This window comes from Pleurodeles waltl, chromosome 5, assembly GCF_031143425.1.
Source record: "Pleurodeles waltl isolate 20211129_DDA chromosome 5, aPleWal1.hap1.20221129, whole genome shotgun sequence".
NCBI classification, from domain to species: Eukaryota; Metazoa; Chordata; class Amphibia; order Caudata; family Salamandridae; genus Pleurodeles; species Pleurodeles waltl.
The window spans coordinates 624,823,328-624,843,484 of NC_090444.1; the positions used below are offsets into that span (position 1 = coordinate 624,823,328).

Genomic DNA, 20,157 nt, shown 5'->3' on the forward strand with positions numbered 1-20,157 from the left:
TTAGAAATCCTCCATCTTGCAGATGGAGGATTCCCCCAATAGGGTTAGGATTGTGACCCCCTCCCCTTGGGAGGAGGCACAAAGAGGGTGTACCCACCCTCAGGGCTAGTAGCCATTGGCTACTAACCCCCCAGACATAAACACGCCCTTAAATTTAGTATTTAAGGGCTACCCTGAACCCTAGAAAATTAGATTCCTGCAACAACAAGAAGAAGGACTGCCTAGCTGAAAACCCCTGCAGAGGAAGACCAGAAGACAACAACTGCCTTGGCTCCAGAAACTCACCGGCCTGTCTCCTGCCTTCCAAAGAACTCTGCTCCAGCGACGCCTTCCAAAGGGACCAGCGACCTCTGAATCCTCTGAGGACTGCCCTGCTTCGACGACGACGAGAAACTCCCGAGGACAGCGGACCTGCTCCAAAAAGACTGCAACTTTATCCAAAAGAGCAGCTTTAAAGAACCCTGCAATCTCCCCGCAAGAAGCGTGAGACTTGCAACACTGCACCCGGCGACCCCGACTCGGCTGGTGGAGAACCAACACCTCAGGGAGGACCCCCGGACTACTCTACGACTGTGAGTACCAAAACCTGTCCCCCCTGAGCCCCCACAGCGCCGCCTGCAGAGGGAATCCCGAGGCTTCCCCTGACCGCGACTCTCTGAAACCTAAGTCCCGACGCCTGGAAAAGACCCTGCACCCGCAGCCCCCAGGACCTGAAGGACCGGACTTTCACTGGAGAAGTGACCCCCAGGAGTCCCTCTCCCTTGCCCAAGTGGAGGTTTCCCCGAGGAAGCCCCCCCTTGCCTGCCTGCAGCGCTGAAGAGATCCCTTGATCTCTTATTGACTAACATTGCAAACCCAACGCTTGTTTCTACACTGCACCCGGCCGCCCCCGCGCTGCTGAGGGTGAAATTTCTGTGTGGGCTTGTGTCCCCCTCGGTGCCCTACAAAACCCCCCTGGTCTGCCCTCCGAAGACGCGGGCACTTACCTGCAAGCAGACCGGAACCGGGGCACCCCCTTCTCTCCATTCTAGCCTATGCGTTTTGGGCACCACTTTGAACTCTGCACCTGACCGGCCCTGAGCTGCTGGTGTGGTGACTTTGGGGTTGCTCTGAACCCCCAACGGTGGGCTACCTTGGACCAAGAACTGAACCCTGTAAGTGTCTTACTTACCTGGTAAAACTAACAAAAACTTACCTCCCCCAGGAACTGTGAAAATTGCACTGTGTCCACTTTTAAAGTAGCTATTTGTGAATAACTTGAAAAGTATACATGCAATTGAAATGATTCAAAGTTCCTAATGTACTTACCTGCAATACCTTTCAAACAAGATATTACATGTTAAATTTGAACCTGTGGTTCTTAAAATAAACTAAGAAAAGATATTTTTCTATACAAAACCTATTGGCTGGATTTGTCTCTGAGTGTGTGTACCTCATTTATTGTCTATGTGTATGTACAACAAATGCTTAACACTACTCCTTGGATAAGCCTACTGCTCGACCACACTACCACAAAATAGAGCATTAGTATTATCTATTTTTACCACTATTTTACCTCTAAGGGGAACCCTTGGACTCTGTGCATGCTATTCCTTACTTTGAAATAGCACATACAGAGCCAACTTCCTACATTGGTGGATCAGCGGTGGGGTACAAGACTTTGCATTTGCTGGACTACTCAGCCAATACCTGATCACACGACAAATTCCAAAATTGTCATTAGAAATTGATTTTTGCAATTTGAAAAGTTTTCTAAATTCTTAAAAGACCTGCTAGGGCCTTGTGTTAGATCCTGTTTAGCATTTCTTTTAGAGTTTAAAAGTTTGTAAAAGTTTGAATTAGAACTTAGAACTAGTTGTAGATTCTTAAAAAGTATTCCAACTTTTAGAAGCAAAATGTCTAGCACAGATGTGACTGTGGTGGAACTCGACACCACACCTTACCTCCATCTACAGATGAGAGAGCTAAGGTCACTCTGTAAACTAAAGAAAATAACAATGGGCCCCAAACCTACCAAAATACAGCTCCAGGAGCTTTTGGCAGAGTTTGAAAAGGCCAACCCCTCTGAGGGTGGCAACTCAGAGGATGAAGATAGTGACTTGGAGGGAAATTCCCCCCCTCCAGTCCTACTTAGGGAGAGCAGGGCTACTCAAGCCCTGACTCCACAAATAATAGTCAGAGATGCTGGTTCCCTCACAGGAGGGACCAACAACTCTGAAATCACTGAGGATAACCCCAGTGAAGAGGACATCCAGTTAGCCAGGATGACCAAAAGATTGGCTTTGGAAAAACAGATCCTAGCCATAGAGAGGGAAAGACAAGAGATGGGCCTAGGACCCATCAATGGTGGCAGCAACATAAATAGGATCAGAGATTCTCCTGACATGTTGAAAATCCCTAAAGGGATTGTAACTAAATATGAAGATGGTGATGACATCACCAAATGGTTCACAGCTTTTGAGAGGGCTTGTGTAACCAGAAAAGTGAACAGATCTCACTGGGGTGCTCTCCTTTGGGAAATGTTCACAGGAAAGTGTAGGGATAGACTCCTCACACTCTCTGGAAAAGATGCAGAATCTTATGACCTCATGAAGGGTACCCTGATTGAGGGCTTTGGATTCTCCACTGAGGAGTATAGGATTAGATTCAGGGGGGCTCAAAAATCCTCGAGCCAGACCTGGGTTGACTTTGTAGACTACTCAGTAAAAACACTAGATGGTTGGATTCAAGGCAGTGGTGTAAGTAATTATGATGGGCTGTACAATTTATTTGTGAAGGAACACCTGTTAAGTAATTGTTTCAATGATAAACTGCATCAGCATCTGGTAGACCTAGGACCAATTTCTCCCCAAGAATTGGGAAAGAAGGCGGACCATTGGGTCAAGACTAGGGTGTCCAAAACTTCCACAGGGGGTGACCAAAAGAAAGGGGTCACAAAACCTCCCCAGGGGAAAGGTGGTGAGACAGCCAAAACTAAAAATAGTAAAGAGTCTTCTACAGGCCCCCAAAAACCTGCACAGGAGGGTGGGCCCAGAGCCTCTTCACAAAACAATCCTGGGTACAAGGGTAAAAACTTTGATCCCAAAAAGGCCTGGTGTCGAAACTGTAGTCAGTCTGGACACCAAACTGGAGACAAGGCCTGTCCCAAGAAAAGTTCCACTCCAAACTCCAATCCAGGTAACACTGGAATGGCTAGTCTCCAAGTGGGATCAACAGTGTGCCCAGAGCAAATCAGGGTCCACACTGAAGCTACTCTAGTCTCTGAGGGTGGGGTGGATTTAGCCACACTAGCTGCCTGGCCTCCTAACATGCAAAAATACAGGCAGCAGCTCTTTATTAATGGGACAAGTGTAGAGGGCCTGAGGGATACAGGTGCCAGTGTCACCATGGTGACAGAGAAACTGGTTTCCCCTGGCCAATACCTGACTGGAAAAACTTATACAGTCACCAATGCTGACAATCAAACTAAAGCACATCCCATGGCAATGGTAACTTTAGAATGGGGAGGGGTCAATGGCCTGAAACAGGTGGTGGTCTCCTCAAACATCCCAGTAGACTGTCTGCTTGGAAATGACCTGGAGTCCTCAGCATGGGCTGAGGTAGAACTAAAAACCCATGCAGCCATGCTGGGTATCCCTGAACTGGTGTGTGTAAAAACAAGAGCACAATGCAAGGCACAGGGTGAAAAAGTAGAGCTGGAGTCTGGAAAAATGGCCCAGCCTACCAAGAGAAAAGGAAAGTCAGTTGGGAAACCAACTGCAACACAGTCAGAAAAAGGGAACCTCTCTTCTCAGGAAGAAGTTCTGCCCTCTGAGGGAACTGAGCCTTTGGAGCTTGAACCTTATCAGGTTGAGCTCTTAGGCCCAGGGGGACCCTCAAGGGAGGAGCTGTGTAAGGGACAAGAAACCTGTCCCTCTCTTGAAGGCCTTAGGCAGCAAGCTGCTGAAGAGTCCAAGGGCAAGAAAAATGGAACACATAGGGTCTATTGGGAAGATGGACTCCTGTACACTGAGGCCAGAGACCCCAAACCTGGTACCACTAGGAGAGTGGTAGTGCCTCAGTCGTTCAGAGAGTTTATTCTGACCTTAGCCCATGATATTCCCCTTGCTGGGCATTTGGGACAAACCAAGACGTGGGAGAGGTTAGTCAACCACTTCTACTGGCCCAATATGTCCCAGAAGGTTAAGGAGTTTTGCCTCTCCTGCCCCACCTGTCAATCCAGTGGTAAGACAGGTGGGCACCCAAAGGCCCCCCTCATTCCACTTCCAGTGGTGGGGGTCCCCTTTGAAAGAGTGGGTGTGGACATAGTTGGTCCACTAGAACCTCCCACAGCCTCAGGAAATATGTATATCCTGGTAGTAGTGGATCATGCTACCAGGTATCCTGAAGCTATTCCCCTTAGGTCGACTACTGCCCCTGCAGTAGCCAAGGCCCTCATTGGTATCTTTACCAGAGTGGGTTTCCCTAAGGAGGTGGTGTCTGACAGAGGTACCAACTTCATGTCAGCATACCTCAAACACATGTGGAATGAGTGTGGAGTGACTTACAAATTCACTACACCATACCATCCACAAACTAATGGCTTAGTTGAGAGATTCAACAAGACATTAAAAGGCATGATCATGGGGCTCCCAGAAAAACTCAAAAGGAGATGGGATGTCCTCTTGCCATGTCTGCTTTTTGCTTACAGAGAGGTGCCACAGAAGGGAGTAGGATTCTCACCCTTTGAACTTCTGTTTGGCCACCCTGTAAGGGGACCACTTGCTCTTGTTAAAGAAGGCTGGGAGACACCTCTTCATGAGCCTAAACAAGACATAGTGGACTATGTACTTGGCCTTCGCTCTAGAATGGCAGAGTACATGGAAAAGGCAACCAAAAACCTTGAGGCCAGCCAACAGCTCCAGAAGTTTTGGTATGACCAAAAGGCTGCACTGGTTGAATTCCAACCAGGGCAGAAAGTCTGGGTTCTGGAGCCTGTGGCTCCCAGGGCACTCCAGGACAAATGGAGTGGCCCTTACCCAGTGCTAGAAAGGAAGAGTCAGGTCACCTACCTGGTGGACCTGGGCACAAGCAGGAGCCCCAAGAGGGTGATCCATGTGAACCGCCTTAAGCTCTTCCATGACAGGGCTGATGTAAATCTGTTGATGGTAACAGATGAGGATCAGGAGGCAGAGAGTGAACCTCTCCCTGATCTTCTGTCATCAGACCCAAAAGATGGCTCAGTAGATGGAGTGATCTACTCAGACACCCTCTCTGGCCAACAGCAAGCTGATTGTAGGAGAGTCCTACAACAGTTTCCTGAACTCTTCTCCTTAACCCCTGGTCAGACACACCTGTGTACCCATGATGTGGACACAGGAGACAGCATGCCTGTCAAGAACAAAATCTTTAGACAGTCTGACCATGTTAAGGAAAGCATCAAGGTGGAAGTCCACAAGATGCTGGAATTGGGAGTAATTGAGCGCTCTGACAGCCCCTGGGCTAGCCCAGTGGTCTTAGTCCCCAAACCTCACACCAAAGATGGAAAGAAAGAGATGAGGTTTTGTGTGGATTACAGAGGGCTCAATTCTGTCACCAAGACTGATGCTCATCCAATCCCTAGAGCTGATGAGCTCATAGATAAATTAGGTGCTGCCAAATTCTTAAGTACCTTTGACTTGACAGCAGGGTACTGGCAAATAAAGATGGCACCTGGAGCAAAAGAGAAAACAGCATTCTCCACACCTGATGGGCATTATCAGTTTACTGTTATGCCCTTTGGTTTAAAGAATGCCCCTGCCACCTTCCAAAGGTTGGTGAATCAAGTCCTTGCTGGCTTGGAGTCCTTTAGCACAGCTTATCTTGATGATATTGCTGTCTTTAGCTCCACCTGGCAGGATCACCTGGTCCACCTGAAGAAGGTTTTGAAGGCTCTGCAATCTGCAGGCCTCTCTATCAAGGCATCCAAATGCCAGATAGGGCAGGGAACTGTGGTTTACTTGGGCCACCTTGTAGGTGGAGGCCAAGTTCAGCCACTCCAACCCAAGATCCAGACTATTCTGGACTGGGTAGCTCCAAAAACCCAGACTCAAGTCAGGGCATTCCTTGCCTTGACTGGGTATTACAGGAGGTTTGTGAAGGGATATGGATCCATTGTGACAGCCCTCACTGAACTCACCTCCAAGAAAATGCCCAAGAAAGTGAACTGGACTGTGGAATGCCAACAGGCCTTTGACACCCTGAAACAAGCAATGTGCTCAGCACCAGTTCTAAAAGCTCCAGATTATTCTAAGCAGTTCATTGTGCAGACTGATGCCTCTGAACATGGGATAGGGGCAGTTTTGTCCCAAACAAATGATGATGGCCTTGACCAGCCTGTTGCTTTCATTAGCAGGAGGTTACTCCCCAGGGAGCAGCGTTGGAGTGCCATTGAGAGGGAGGCCTTTGCTGTGGTTTGGTCCCTGAAGAAGCTGAGACCATACCTCTTTGGGACTCACTTCCTAGTTCAAACTGACCACAGACCTCTCAAATGGCTGATGCAAATGAAAGGTGAAAATCCTAAACTGTTGAGGTGGTCCATCTCCCTACAGGGAATGGACTTTATAGTGGAACACAGACCTGGGACTGCCCATGCCAATGCAGATGGCCTTTCCAGGTTCTTCCACTTAGAAAATGAAGACTCTCTTGGGAAAGGTTAGTCTCATCCTCTTTCGTTTGGGGGGGGGGTTGTGTAAGGAAATGCCTCCTTGGCATGGTTGCCCCCTGACTTTTTGCCTTTGCTGATGCTATGTTTACAATTGAAAGTGTGCTGAGGCCTGCTAACCAGGCCCCAGCACCAGTGTTCTTTCCCTAACCTGTACTTTTGTATCCACAATTGGCAGACCCTGGCATCCAGATAAGTACCTTGTAACTGGTACTTCTAGTACCAAGGGCCCTGATGCCAAGGAAGGTCTCTAAGGGCTGCAGCATGTCTTATGCCACCCTGGAGACCTCTCACTCAGCACAGACACACTGCTTGCCAGCTTGTGTGTGCTAGTGAGAACAAAACGAGTAAGTCGACATGGCACTCCCCTCAGGGTGCCATGCCAGCCTCTCACTGCCTATGCAAGTATAGGTCAGTCACCCCTCTAGCAGGCCTTACAGCCCTAAGGCAGGGTGCACTATACCATAGGTGAGGGTACCAGTGCATGAGCATGGTACCCCTACAGTGTCTAAACAAAACCTTAGACATTGTAAGTGCAGGGTAGCCATAAGAGTATATGGTCTGGGAGTTTGTCAAACACGAACTCCACAGCACCATAATGGCTACACTGAAAACTGCGAAGTTTGGTATCAAACTTCTCAGCACAATAAATGCACACTGATGCCAGTGTACATTTTATTGCAAAATACACCCCAGAGGGCACCTTAGAGGTGCCCCCTGAAACTTAACCGACTGTCTGTGTAGGCTGACTAGTTCCAGCAGCCTGCCACACTAGAGACATGTTGCTGGCCCCATGGGGAGAGTGCCTTTGTCACTCTGAGGCCAGTAACAAAGCCTGCACTGGGTGGAGATGCTAACACCTCCCCCAGGCAGGAGCTGTGACACCTGGCGGTGAGCCTCAAAGGCTCACCCCTTTGTCACAGCCCAGCAGGGCACTCCAGCTTAGTGGAGTTGCCCGCCCCCTCCGGCCACGGCCCCCACTTTTGGCGGCAAGGCTGGAGGGAACAAAGAAAGCAACAAGGAGGAGTCACTGGCCAGTCAGGACAGCCCCTAAGGTGTCCTGAGCTGAGGTGACTCTAACTTTTAGAAATCCTCCATCTTGCAGATGGAGGATTCCCCCAATAGGGTTAGGATTGTGACCCCCTCCCCTTGGGAGGAGGCACAAAGAGGGTGTACCCACCCTCAGGGCTAGTAGCCATTGGCTACTAACCCCCCAGACCTAAACACGCCCTTAAATTTAGTATTTAAGGGCTACCCTGAACCCTAGAAAATTAGATTCCTGCAACAACAAGAAGAAGGACTGCCTAGCTGAAAACCCCTGCAGAGGAAGACCAGAAGACAACAACTGCCTTGGCTCCAGAAACTCACCGGCCTGTCTCCTGCCTTCCAAAGAACTCTGCTCCAGCGACGCCTTCCAAAGGGACCAGCGACCTCTGAATCCTCTGAGGACTGCCCTGCTTCGACGACGACAAGAAACTCCCGAGGACAGCGGACCTGCTCCAAAAAGACTGCAACTTTATCCAAAGGAGCAGCTTTAAAGAACCCTGCAATCTCCCCGCAAGAAGCGTGAGACTTGCAACACTGCACCCGGCGACCCCGACTCGGCTGGTGGAGAACCAACACCTCAGGGAGGACCCCCGGACTACTCTACGACTGTGAGTACCAAAACCTGTCCCCCCTGAGCCCCCACAGCGCCGCCTGCAGAGGGAATCCCGAGGCTTCCCCTGACCGCGACTCTCTGAAACCTAAGTCCCGACGCCTGGAAAAGACCCTGCACCCGCAGCCCCCAGGACCTGAAGGACCGGACTTTCACTGGAGAAGTGACCCCCAGGAGAGTCCCTCTCCCTTGCCCAAGTGGAGGTTTCCCCGAGGAAGCCCCCCCTTGCCTGCCTGCAGCGCTGAAGAGATCCCTTGATCTCTCATTGACTAACATTGCAAACCCGACGCTTGTTTCTACACTGCACCCGGCCGCCCCCGCGCTGCTGAGTGTGAAATTTCTGTGTGGGCTTGTGTCCCCCCCGGTGCCCTACAAAACCCCCCTGGTCTGCCCTCCGAAGACGCGGGCACTTACCTGCAAGCAGACCGGAACCGGGGCACCCCCTTCTCTCCATTCTAGCCTATGCGTTTTGGGCACCACTTCGAACTCTGCACCTGACCGGCCCTGAGCTGCTGGTGTGGTGACTTTGGGGTTGCTCTGAACCCCCAACGGTGGGCTACCTTGGACCAAGAACTGAACCCTGTAAGTGTCTTACTTACCTGGTAAAACTAACAAAAACTTACCTCCCCCAGGAACTGTGAAAATTGCACTGTGTCCACTTTTAAAGTAGCTATTTGTGAAGAACTTGAAAAGTATACATGCAATTGAAATGATTCAAAGTTCCTAATGTACTTACCTGCAATACCTTTCAAACAAGATATTACATGTTAAATTTGAACCTGTGGTTCTTAAAATAAACTAAGAAAATATATTTTTCTATACAAAACCTATTGGCTGGATTTGTCTCTGAGTGTGTGTACCTCATTTATTGTCTATGTGTATGTACAACAAATGCTTAACACTACTCCTTGGATAAGCCTACTGCTCGACCACACTACCACAAAATAGAGCATTAGTATTATCTATTTTTACCACTATTTTACCTCTAAGGGGAACCCTTGGACTCTGTGCATGCTATTCCTTACTTTGAAATAGCACATACAGAGCCAACTTCCTACACTTACATCCTGTCTCTGCTTTTGAAGCACTCCCTCTGCCAACACTTCCAGTTTTGGAGATGCTGGAGCAAGCTGACTTTGGTGCAGTAGCCCTGTCTGAAGCCTGATTGAAACTTCTCTGAAAAGTCACTATTTGAAGTATTTTATGCAAAATGCACAACAACGCAATGTTTGATAACTTTAGCAAGGAAAGTTAGACCTGAAACAGTACAAAAATGTTGGTATGTTCCGCATTTGCTGAGGGTTTCTTCAGTAGAGGAATAACATGCACATTTTAAGACAGTCCGTGAACACTCCTTTTTAAGGCAGTCGGTGACCACTTCTTGGGCAGGGAATTAATTTACTAATTTGATCCAGTGTGATAGAAGCAGATAAGACAGGTCTTTAGCAATACTCCCTTGCACCAGGTCCATGAAAGGATTTCAATTTAGGAATTATGTTTAACAGAGCATCTTCCAATATTTCATTAAAATCAAGCTAATACACTTTGGATTTATACATGATATTACGTTCTACAATGAATAGGGAAGATGGGATCGCAGTAGTGCAATGGATTCGACTTTTTGATTTAAAAAATAAAATAAGCATATCCATAAAATTTAGAAGTAGGATCTTCAACTCTTTGGGGGAGGGGCGTTGTTCTCTATTGCAACTATTTGTTTTGGACGATTTTGGTTGTGTTACTAAGAGAATAATGTGAGTATCCTTCATATTGAAAATATTTCTCATGATTGGAAGAGAAGGAAAATGATTTCCACACTTATTCAGTGTTCTCAAAGGATTTATTTCTTTAAAGAGAACTTTAAACAACCCTGGATTATGGGTTTCATTCTGTTTAGGTCGAGCATAAGCGTATAACCTCATGTATACTTTGAAGTATACTTCTTCTGTGGGCTTCCAGTTATTTCATTTGTTAGTTTGTGTCATTTAAAAATCCTTGCTTGCTAGTGGTCAGTCATGCCTCTTTATCCCTCCTTCTTCTGTGCGGGAGCAGGGAGCAACTACTGTATAATTATGCTATGTCCTGTTTATCTGGTCTGTAGGGGACTTATTTTTTCACTTTGTTTCCTGCTCCTGTCCAGGGAAGCTTCCCTTTTCCTTTGCAGAGCATTCTTCCTCTGTGCTTAGCTGTAAACAAGACTACAAATCAGGCTGTTATCTTGGTCCCATATGGTCTTTGTGGGCTCTCTGAAACCTCTCTCAGCTGCCTGGCTCCCACCCTTCCTTGTCTTGGATTTTCTTTACCAAGTGTGCCTGCTTGTGTGCTGAGAGCAAGGGCCGATGATCTGTTGTAATTGCTTATAGCAAAGGCACCCAGCTCTACCAGGGCTCCGCAGTCCTTCGAGACAGTGCCCATATCTGCTCCATACTGGGATCCCACTCACAGCTTCGTCAGTGCACCTCAGTTCACACACTCCAAGCCCCTCAGCCGTGCCCAGACCCCACACACGCTGTCTGCCAGAGCACCACAGTTCATACAGTCATTACATACTGCTGTTCCAGTATTTGAGACCTTGGGTGCAGCTCCATCTGTGCACCTCTGTTCACACACTACAAGACCCTCAGCCATGCCAGAACCCCACACACGCCATCTGCCAGAGCACCTCAGTACTTAGTCAGTACACTCTGCTTTTTCAGTACTGGGACCTCAGGCGCACCTCAATCAGTGCACCTCAGTTCACGCACTCCAAGCCCTCAGTCATGCCCGTTGCCTGAACCCCATACATGCGGTCTGCTAGAGTACCTCAGTTCCTGTCGTCAGTAATCTCTGCTGTTCAGTACTAGGACCTCGGGTGAAGCTCCATCAGTGAACCTGAGTTCTACCCCGGCGAGGTCACTTCCTTTCCTATACTGGGACCTCGCTCACATACAATTCCATTACAGCAGCTCAATTCAAATATTCAGTCCCTATGCCAGGCCAATACTGGACCCAAAAGAGCAAGCTCAGCCAGTGCACCTCAAGTCTACTATCCAACGCCACTGTTGATGGGAACCACCGAAGCTGTGACAGAATCAATCAGTTCTAACATTCAGTGCATATTTCTTCTCAGTACTAAGGCTCACACACACTCCCTTCAGGGTTTTGCGCTTCTGTGGTTCAGCGGCAATGCCACTCCCATTCTGGGTCCCTCTCGCAGCTTCACCAGGGCACCTCCAGGCTAACACTCTGCAACACTGGCACTTCTGACCTTTTGTGCCCCGTACTATTCCAGTACTGCAGTCTACATACAACTCTGTCAGTGCACCTGAACCTGCAACGCCCCATTATTCCAATACCAGGAATTAAATGGCGCTCCATTTCTCATTCCTCACCCGCTGCCTTTCTGTTATTACAGCACTGGGCTGGGACATAGCTCCATCTATACTCCCAATACTGATCTGAAGCTCCGCAATTTTACTGTATTGAGGTTCACATGCAACTCTGCTAATGTACCTTCTGCTGTTCTGCAGTGCCCCCTCCTGTTTCACACTCTGACTTCTGTTTGAGGACGTGGGGGAGCCAATTAAATGTATTCTTAGCTGCCATCTTTATTTGGGAGGGTCTGTTTCACCTATCTCACTCAGTTCTTTCTTTTACTCTGTTTACTCTCAATGTTTTCTTTCTCCCCCACTTTTCTCTTTCCAGCTCTTACAATCCACATGTTAATAGTTTCGCTCTGTCTTTCTGCTGTTTATTTCTACTCCTCTCTCTTTTCCCTCTTCTTCTTGCTACCTCCTCTTTCAAACTCTCAAAAACGTGGTTATTTCTTTTCTTGTTTTATTCCTCTTTTTTCTTTATCAGGTGTGTAAGGAAATGCCTCCTTGGCATGGTTGCCCCCTGACTTTTTGCCTTTGCTGATGCTATGTTTACAATTGAAAGGGTGCTGAGGCCTGCTAACCAGGCCCCAGCACCAGTGTTCTTTCCCTAACCTGTACTTTTGTATCCACAATTGGCAGACCCTGGCATCCAGATAAGTCCCTTGTAACTGGTACTTCTAGTACCAAGGGCCCTGATGCCAAGGAAGGTCTCTAAGGGCTGCAGCATGTCTTATGCCACCCTGGAGACCTCTCACTCAGCACAGACACTCTGCTTGCCAGCTTGTGTGTGCTAGTGAGGACAAAACGAGTAAGTCGACATGGCACTCCCCTCAGGGTGCCATGCCAGCCTCTCACTGCCTATGCAGTATAGGTAAGACACCCCTCTAGCAGGCCTTACAGCCCTAAGGCAGGGCGCACTATACCATAGGTGAGGGTACCAGTGCATGAGCATGGTACCCCTACAGTGTCTAAACAAAACCTTAGACATTGTAAGTGCAGGGTAGCCATAAGAGTATATGGTCTGGGAGTCTGTCAAACACGAACTCCACAGCACCATAATGGCTACACTGAAAACTGAGAAGTTTGGTATCAAACTTCTCAGCACAATAAATGCACACTGATGCCAGTGTACATTTTATTGTAAAATACACCCCAGAGGGCACCTTAGAGGTGCCCCCTGAAACTTAACCGACTATCTGTGTAGGCTGACTAGTTTTAGCAGCCTGCCACAATCCGAGACATGTTGCTGGCACCATGGGGAGAGTGCCTTTGTCACTCTGAGGCCAGTAACAAAGCCTGCACTGGGTGGAGATGCTAACACCTCCCCCAGGCAGGAATTGTCACACCTGGCGGTGAGCCTCAAAGGCTCACCTCCTTTGTGCCAACCCAGCAGGACACTCCAGCTAGTGGAGTTGCCCGCCCCCTCCGGCCAGGCCCCACTTTTGGCGGCAAGGCTGGAGGGAACAAAGAAAGCAACAAGGAGGAGTCACTGGCCAGTCAGGACAGCCCCTAAGGTGTCCTGAGCTGAGGTGACTCTGACTTTTAGAAATCCTCCATCTTGCAGATGGAGGATTCCCCCAATAGGGTTAGGATTGTGACCCCCTCCCCTTGGGAGGAGGCACAAAGAGGGTGTACCCACCCTCAGGGCTAGTAGCCATTGGCTACTAACCCCCCAGACCTAAAACGCCCTTAAATTTAGTATTTAAGGGCTACCCTGAACCCTAGAAAATTAGATTCCTGCAACTACAAGAAGAAGGACTGCCCAGCTGAAAACCCCTGCAGCGGAAGACCAGAAGACGACAACTGCCTTGGCTCCAGAAACTCACCGGCCTGTCTCCTGCCTTCCAAAGATCCTGCTCCAGCGACGCCTTCCAAAGGGACCAGCGACCTCGACATCCTCTGAGGACTGCCCCTGCTTCGAAAAGACAAGAAACTCCAGAGGACAGCGGACCTGCTCCAAGAAAAGCTGCAACTTTGTTTCCAGCAGCTTTAAAGAACCCTGCAAGCTCCCCGCAAGAAGCGTGAGACTTGCAACACTGCACCCGGCGACCCCGACTCGGCTGGTGGCGATCCAACACCTCAGGAGGGACCCCAGGACTACTCTAAGACTGTGAGTACAAAAACCTGTCCCCCCTGAGCCCCCACAGCTCCGCCTGCAGAGGGAATCCCGAGGCTTCCCCTGACCGCGACTCTTTGAATCCTAAGTCCCGACGCGTGGGAGAGACCCTGCACCCGCAGCCCCCAGGACCTGAAGGACCGGACTTTCACTGGAGAAGTGACCCCCAGGAGTCCCTCTCCCTTGCCCAAGTGGAGGTTTCCCCGAGGAACCCCCCCCTTGCCTGCCTGCAGCGCTGAAGAGATCCCGAGATCTCTCATAGACTAACATTGCGAACCCGACGCTTGGTTCTACACTGCACCCGGCCGCCCCGCGCCGCTGAGGGTGAAATTTCTGTGTGGGCTTGTGTCCCCCCCGGTGCCCTAAAAAAACCCCCTGGTCTGCCCTCCGAAGACGCGGTGTAGGAAGTTGGCTCTGTATGTGCTATTTCAAAGTAAGGAATAGCATGCACAGAGTCCAAGGGTTCCCCTTAGAGGTAAGATAGTGGCAAAAAGAGATAATACTAATGCTCTATTTTGTGGTAGTGTGGTCGAGCAGTAGGCTTATCCAAGGAGTAGTGTTAAGCATTTGTTGTACATACACATAGACAATAAATGAGGTACACACACTCAGAGACAAATCCAGCCAATAGGTTTTTATATAGAAGAATATCTTTTCTTAGTTTATTTTAAGAACCACAGGTTCAAATTCTACATGTAATATCTCATTCGAAAGGTATTGCAGGTAAGTACTTTAGGAACTTCAAATCATCAAAATTGCATGTATACTTTTCAAGTTATTCACAAATAGCTGTTTTAAAAGTGGACACTTAGTGCAATTTTCACAGTTCCTAGGGGAGGTAAGTATTTGTTAGGTTAACCAGGTAAGTAAGACACTTACAGGGCTCAGTTCTTGGTCCAAGGTAGCCCACCGTTGGGGGTTCAGAGCAACCCCAAAGTCACCACACCAGCAGCTCAGGGCCGGTCAGGTGCAGAGTTCAAAGTGGTGCCCAAAACACATAGGCTAGAATGGAGAGAAGGGGGTGCCCCGGTTCCGGTCTGCTTGCAGGTAAGTACCCGCGTCTTCGGAGGGCAGACCAGGGGGGTTTTGTAGGGCACCGGGGGGGGACACAAGCCCACACAGAAATTTCACCCTCAGCGGCGCGGGGGCGGCCGGGTGCAGTGTAGAAACAAGCGTCGGGTTCGCAATGTTAGTCTATGAGAGATCTCGGGATCTCTTCAGCGCTGCAGGCAGGCAAGGGGGGGATTCCTCGGGGAAACCTCCACTTGGGCAAGGGAGAGGGACTCCTGGGGGTCACTTCTCCAGTGAAAGTCCGGTCCTTCAGGTCCTGGGGGCTGCGGGTGCAGGGTCTCTCCCAGGCGTCGGGACTTTAGGTTCAAAGAGTCGCGGTCAGGGGAAACCTCGGGATTCCCTCTGCAGGCGGCGCTGTGGGGGCTCAGGGGGGACAGGTTTTGGTACTCACAGTATCAGAGTAGTCCTGGGGTCCCTCCTGAGGTGTTGGATCGCCACCAGCCGAGTCGGGGTCGCCGGGTGCAGTGTTGCAAGTCTCACGCTTCTTGCGGGGAGCTTGCAGGGATCTTTAAAGCTGCTGGAAATAAAGTTGCAGCTTTTCTTGGAGCAGGTCCGCTGTCCTCGGGAGTTTCTTGTCTTTTCGAAGCAGGGGCAGTCCTCAGAGGATGTCGAGGTCGCTGGTCCCTTTGGAAGGCGTCGCTGGAGCAGGATCTTTGGAAGGCAGGAGACAGGCCGGTGAGTTTCTGGAGCCAAGGCAGTTGTCGTCTTCTGGTCTTCCGCTGCAGGGGTTTTCAGCTAGGCAGTCCTTCTTCTTGTAGTTGCAGGAATCTAATTTTCTAGGGTTCAGGGTAGCCCTTAAATACTAAATTTATGGGCGTGTTTAGGTCTGGGGGGTTAGTAGCCAATGGCTACTAGCCCTGAGGGTGGGTACACCCTCTTTGTGCCTCCTCCCAAGGGGAGGGGGTCACAATCCTAACCCTATTGGGGGAATCCTCCATCGGCAAGATGGAGGATTTCTAAAAGTTAGAGTCACTTCAGCTCAGGACACCTTAGGGGCTGTCCTGACTGGCCAGTGACTCCTCCTTGTTTTTCTCATTATTTTCTCCGGCCTTGCCGCCAAAAGTGGGGCCTGGCCGGAGGGGGCGGGCAACTCCACTAGCTGGAGTGTCCTGCTGGGTTGGCACAAAGGAGGTGAGCCTTTGAGGCTCACCGCCAGGTGTGACAATTCCTGCCTGGGGGAGGTGTTAGCATCTCCACCCAGTGCAGGCTTTGTTACTGGCCTCAGAGTGACAAAGGCACTCTCCCCATGGGGCCAGCAACATGTCTCGGTTTGTGGCAGGCTGCTAAAACTAGTCAGCCTACACAGATAGTCGGTTAAGTTTCAGGGGGCACCTCTAAGGTGCCCTCTGGGGTGTATTTTACAATAAAATGTACACTGGCATCAGTGTGCATTTATTGTGCTGAGAAGTTTGATACCAAACTTCCCAGTTTTCAGTGTAGCCATTATGGTGCTGTGGAGTTCGTGTTTGACAGACTCCCAGACCATATACTCTTATGGCTACCCTGCACTTACAATGTCTAAGGTTTTGTTTAGACACTGTAGGGGTACTATGCTCATGCACTGGTACCCTCACCTATGGTATAGTGCACCCTGCCTTAGGGCTGTAAGGCCTGCTAGAGGGGTGTCTTACCTATACTGCATAGGCAGTGAGAGGCTGGCATGGCACCCTGAGGGGAGTGCCATGTCGACTTACTCGTTTTGTCCTCACTAGCACACACAAGCTGGCAAGCAGAGTGTCTGTGCTGAGTGAGAGGTCTCCAGGGTGGCATAAGACATGCTGCAGCCCTTAGAGACCTTCCTTGGCATCAGGGCCCTTGGTACTAGAAGTACCAGTTACAAGGGACTTATCTGGATGCCAGGGTCTGTCAATTGTGGATACAAAAGTACAGGTTAGGGAAAGAACACTGGTGCTGGGGCCTGGTTAGCAGGCCTCAGCACACTTTCAATTGTAAACATAGCATCAGCAAAGGCAAAAAGTCAGGGGGCAACCATGCCAAGGAGGCATTTCCTTACACGCGGGTACTTACCTGCAAGCAGACCGGAACCGGGGCACCCCCTTCTCTCCATTCTAGCCTATGCGTTTTGGGCACCACTTTGAACTCTGCACCTGACCGGCCCTGAGCTGCTGGTGTGGTGACTTTGGGGTTGCTCTGAACCCCCAACAGTGGGCTACCTTGGACCAAGAACTAAGCCCTGTAAGTGTCTTACTTACCTGGTTAACCTAACAAATACTTACCTCCCCTAGGAACTGTGAAAATTGCACTGTGTCCACTTTTAAAACAGCTATTTGTGAATAACTTGAAAAGTATACATGCAATTTTGATGATTTGAAGTTCCTAAAGTACTTACCTGCAATACCTTTCGAATGAGATATTACATGTAGAATTTGAACCTGTGGTTCTTAAAATAAACTAAGAAAAGATATTTTTCTATACAAAAACCTATTGGCTGGATTTGTCTCTGAGTGTGTGTACCTCATTTATTGTCTATGTGTATGTACAACAAATGCTTAACACTACTCCTTGGATAAGCCTACTGCTCGACCACACTACCACAAAATAGAGCATTAGTATTATCTATTTTTACCACTATTTTACCTCTAAGGGGAACCCTTGGATTCTGTGCATGCTATTCCTTACTTTGAAATAGCACATACAGAGCCAACTTCCTACAAGGTGTTCATTCTTTCACTATTTTTTCTTTCCTTCATTCTTTCTTTGTCTTTTTTTATTTGCTCTTTCCTTTGATATTCGGTATGTGTCCTATCACTTTTTTTTGTGATCTTCCTGCCTCCGGTGTTTTTGTTATCTTTATCTGGCAATTCAATATAAATCTCTTTTTCCCGTCTGCATGTGGAAGCACAAGTTACTTGTCAGGACCCGAAGTGTCAAAGTGATTTTCCCATTCTGTGTCTGTGGGAAAAGTCAGTACATACTTGCCCTGGTTCTTTCGCTGCTTGTTTCTCTCACCATCTCTCTTTTTTCTCTAATGTTAATTTTTCTCTTTCTTTTCACATTTCTTTCATTATTTTTTTTTACTCTTTTTCTTTCGTTCGATAGCTTCCTTCCCTTTTTTCTTTTGTCTCACATGTTTGCTCTATTTCTTCTCTTAGTTGTGTTTTCATTTTCTTGTTCTTTCTTTCCCTTCTTTTTTTAATTTCTTTGCGATCCCTTCTTTCTTCCATTTGTCTGTTGTATTCCTTTCGCTTCTCTTTTTCTGCCCCATCCGTTTTCTCTCCTGAGCCCTAGTTATCAATGAAGCAACCAATGCAGTGGCAATGGGGCCCATAGACCTATGGACCTCACTGAACTCTAATTACTACTGTATTTTCCTGCTGAAATTGCAGTCAACCATTTTCCTTTTTTACTCCAGGATCCATGACACCGTTACTCTGCCACTTGTCCTCTCCATCTTTACTCCCTCTTTCCTTTCACCCTTCAATCTGTCCCAAATGATATTTTTGGTATGGTGTTTTGAGCATTACACTCTAATGCCAAAAGTTTATTTATGATAAAGATTTATATGGTAACTGTAAATGTTTTACGATAGAGGAAGAAGGTAAATGGAAGTGCTTTAGTTAAGTGCTGGGCTAATGGAATTATATGGCAGGAAAAGACTAAATTATGAGTCAGGGTTGACCAATTTATGTGGCAAGAAAAGTCCAATTATGAATTTACAATGCCAATAGTTCTAACTCAAGAAAATGCAAGACATATTGCATTGCAAATGCTTGTTTCATTTACTGTTGAGAAGAGCTAAATCGTCAAAGATTTCAGTCATGTGTTCTTTATATCTTGTGGTGAGGACTTTAGTATGACCATAGGAACGGATACAAAAGAGGTTGTTTGAGGCAAACTTTGCAAAATTGGTAATATCCATATTTTTTGGTCCCCTGAAAGCACATTGTCCAAAAGATTTGGTGTGTGGGAAAAGCAACAAAAAATATGTGAATGCTTGGACTAATCTGGAAGAATTTAGTCTCCAGAAAATCATCTTTTGAGAAGAGGCCCAGGAACTAGCATTTCATAAGCCATTAAAGATACCACAGTGCAGCGACTCTCTTAAGCTCATACCCTCAAGAAGACCATGTGAACTGGCATGTAGAGACAACCCACCATACACTACCACAAGTTGAGTTGGCAGCTCACAAGAACCACGCTGGCGCCCTTATTGGATACTGGATTAAGGATATGCCAGCCTTGCTCTCCAAACCACCCACCTACACCAAGTTTCTTTGGGAGCAATCTTTACTCAGGAGGAAACGTTTCATGAATAAATCGTAACTAGAGACCTTCCTGTAAAAATAAAAAGGCCTAGTGATTAGTGAATGCTGTGCTAAATAAATTTACAGCAACAGTATATTACCTACATGGTGTGCTGCGTCATGACCTTGAATGGTATACCAAATGTTTTTGACTACATTTTAACAGCATAATATGAGTTGTGGTCCTATTGGTGTTTCTTGTGTTTCATTACAGATTGTGGTTGATGCTGAACAGATTAGTTTGGAGCTGGAATCTCAGGAGAAAAGCAAGAATCTGGGAACTGTGCGACAGACCCGACGACACAAAATGTTAGAGCACCAGCAGAGGTATGGCATGCGTAGTTTTTGAAGTCTGTTGTATATGGACATTTGTGTATATATTTTCAGGGAAGCCTGTAACAGCATTTTTCAGGCTTTTAGCTGTGGTTGGGTCTTTGACCGAAGAGTTATTCCAAATATCATAGTACTTGGTTTTTGAGAAAGGTAAAGCTCTAAATTAAAATCAATGTCTGAATGAAGTTCTAAGGCAAGTCATGTTCACACATGTGAGAGCAGTAAATAACCTTTGGCCTGAACATATGTTTTACAGGTTTATAATTTAGCATTTTATAGAATATAGAAAACATTATAATTTCTACAACTCAGTCATCAACTTTTAAAGCAACATTTACAGTTGCAAATACATCTATTCTGCCAAGTTCTCACTGCCAATGTCTCTTTTTCTAGTCCTTTTCTATTTTTCATCTTCCTCTGGTCATCTCATCGCGTGTTCCAGTTTTGACGCTGTAGTGGCCTCAATATATAACCCATTTCAAGTACTTGTCCAAAAATGTTCTATTGCTTTATGGTCTGGCATTTGATTACTCCAATCAAAAGTAAGGAATAGGTGGCCTTCCCGTGGTGTCCAAAGAACAAGCTCAGAGAATAGCTATGTTTGCATTCTCATGTAAAGTGGCCCTTTTTGGGTGATCCACCCCCTTCCCTCCTAGTTTTTCATTTGTTGTGGGACT

General features: G+C 47.8%; 1 protein-coding gene across 1 annotated transcript in view; it reads left to right on the top strand.

The window, feature by feature from the left end:
* The window catches only part of HEATR1 (HEAT repeat containing 1), a 710,058-nt gene that overhangs the window by 385,313 nt on the left and 304,588 nt on the right, over window positions 1-20,157 (top strand). Inside the window, exon 25 of the mRNA XM_069234483.1 lies at window positions 19,362-19,474. Within this exon, the coding sequence (XP_069090584.1) occupies window positions 19,362-19,474 (113 nt within the window). The remainder of the gene's footprint in view (window positions 1-19,361; window positions 19,475-20,157) is intronic.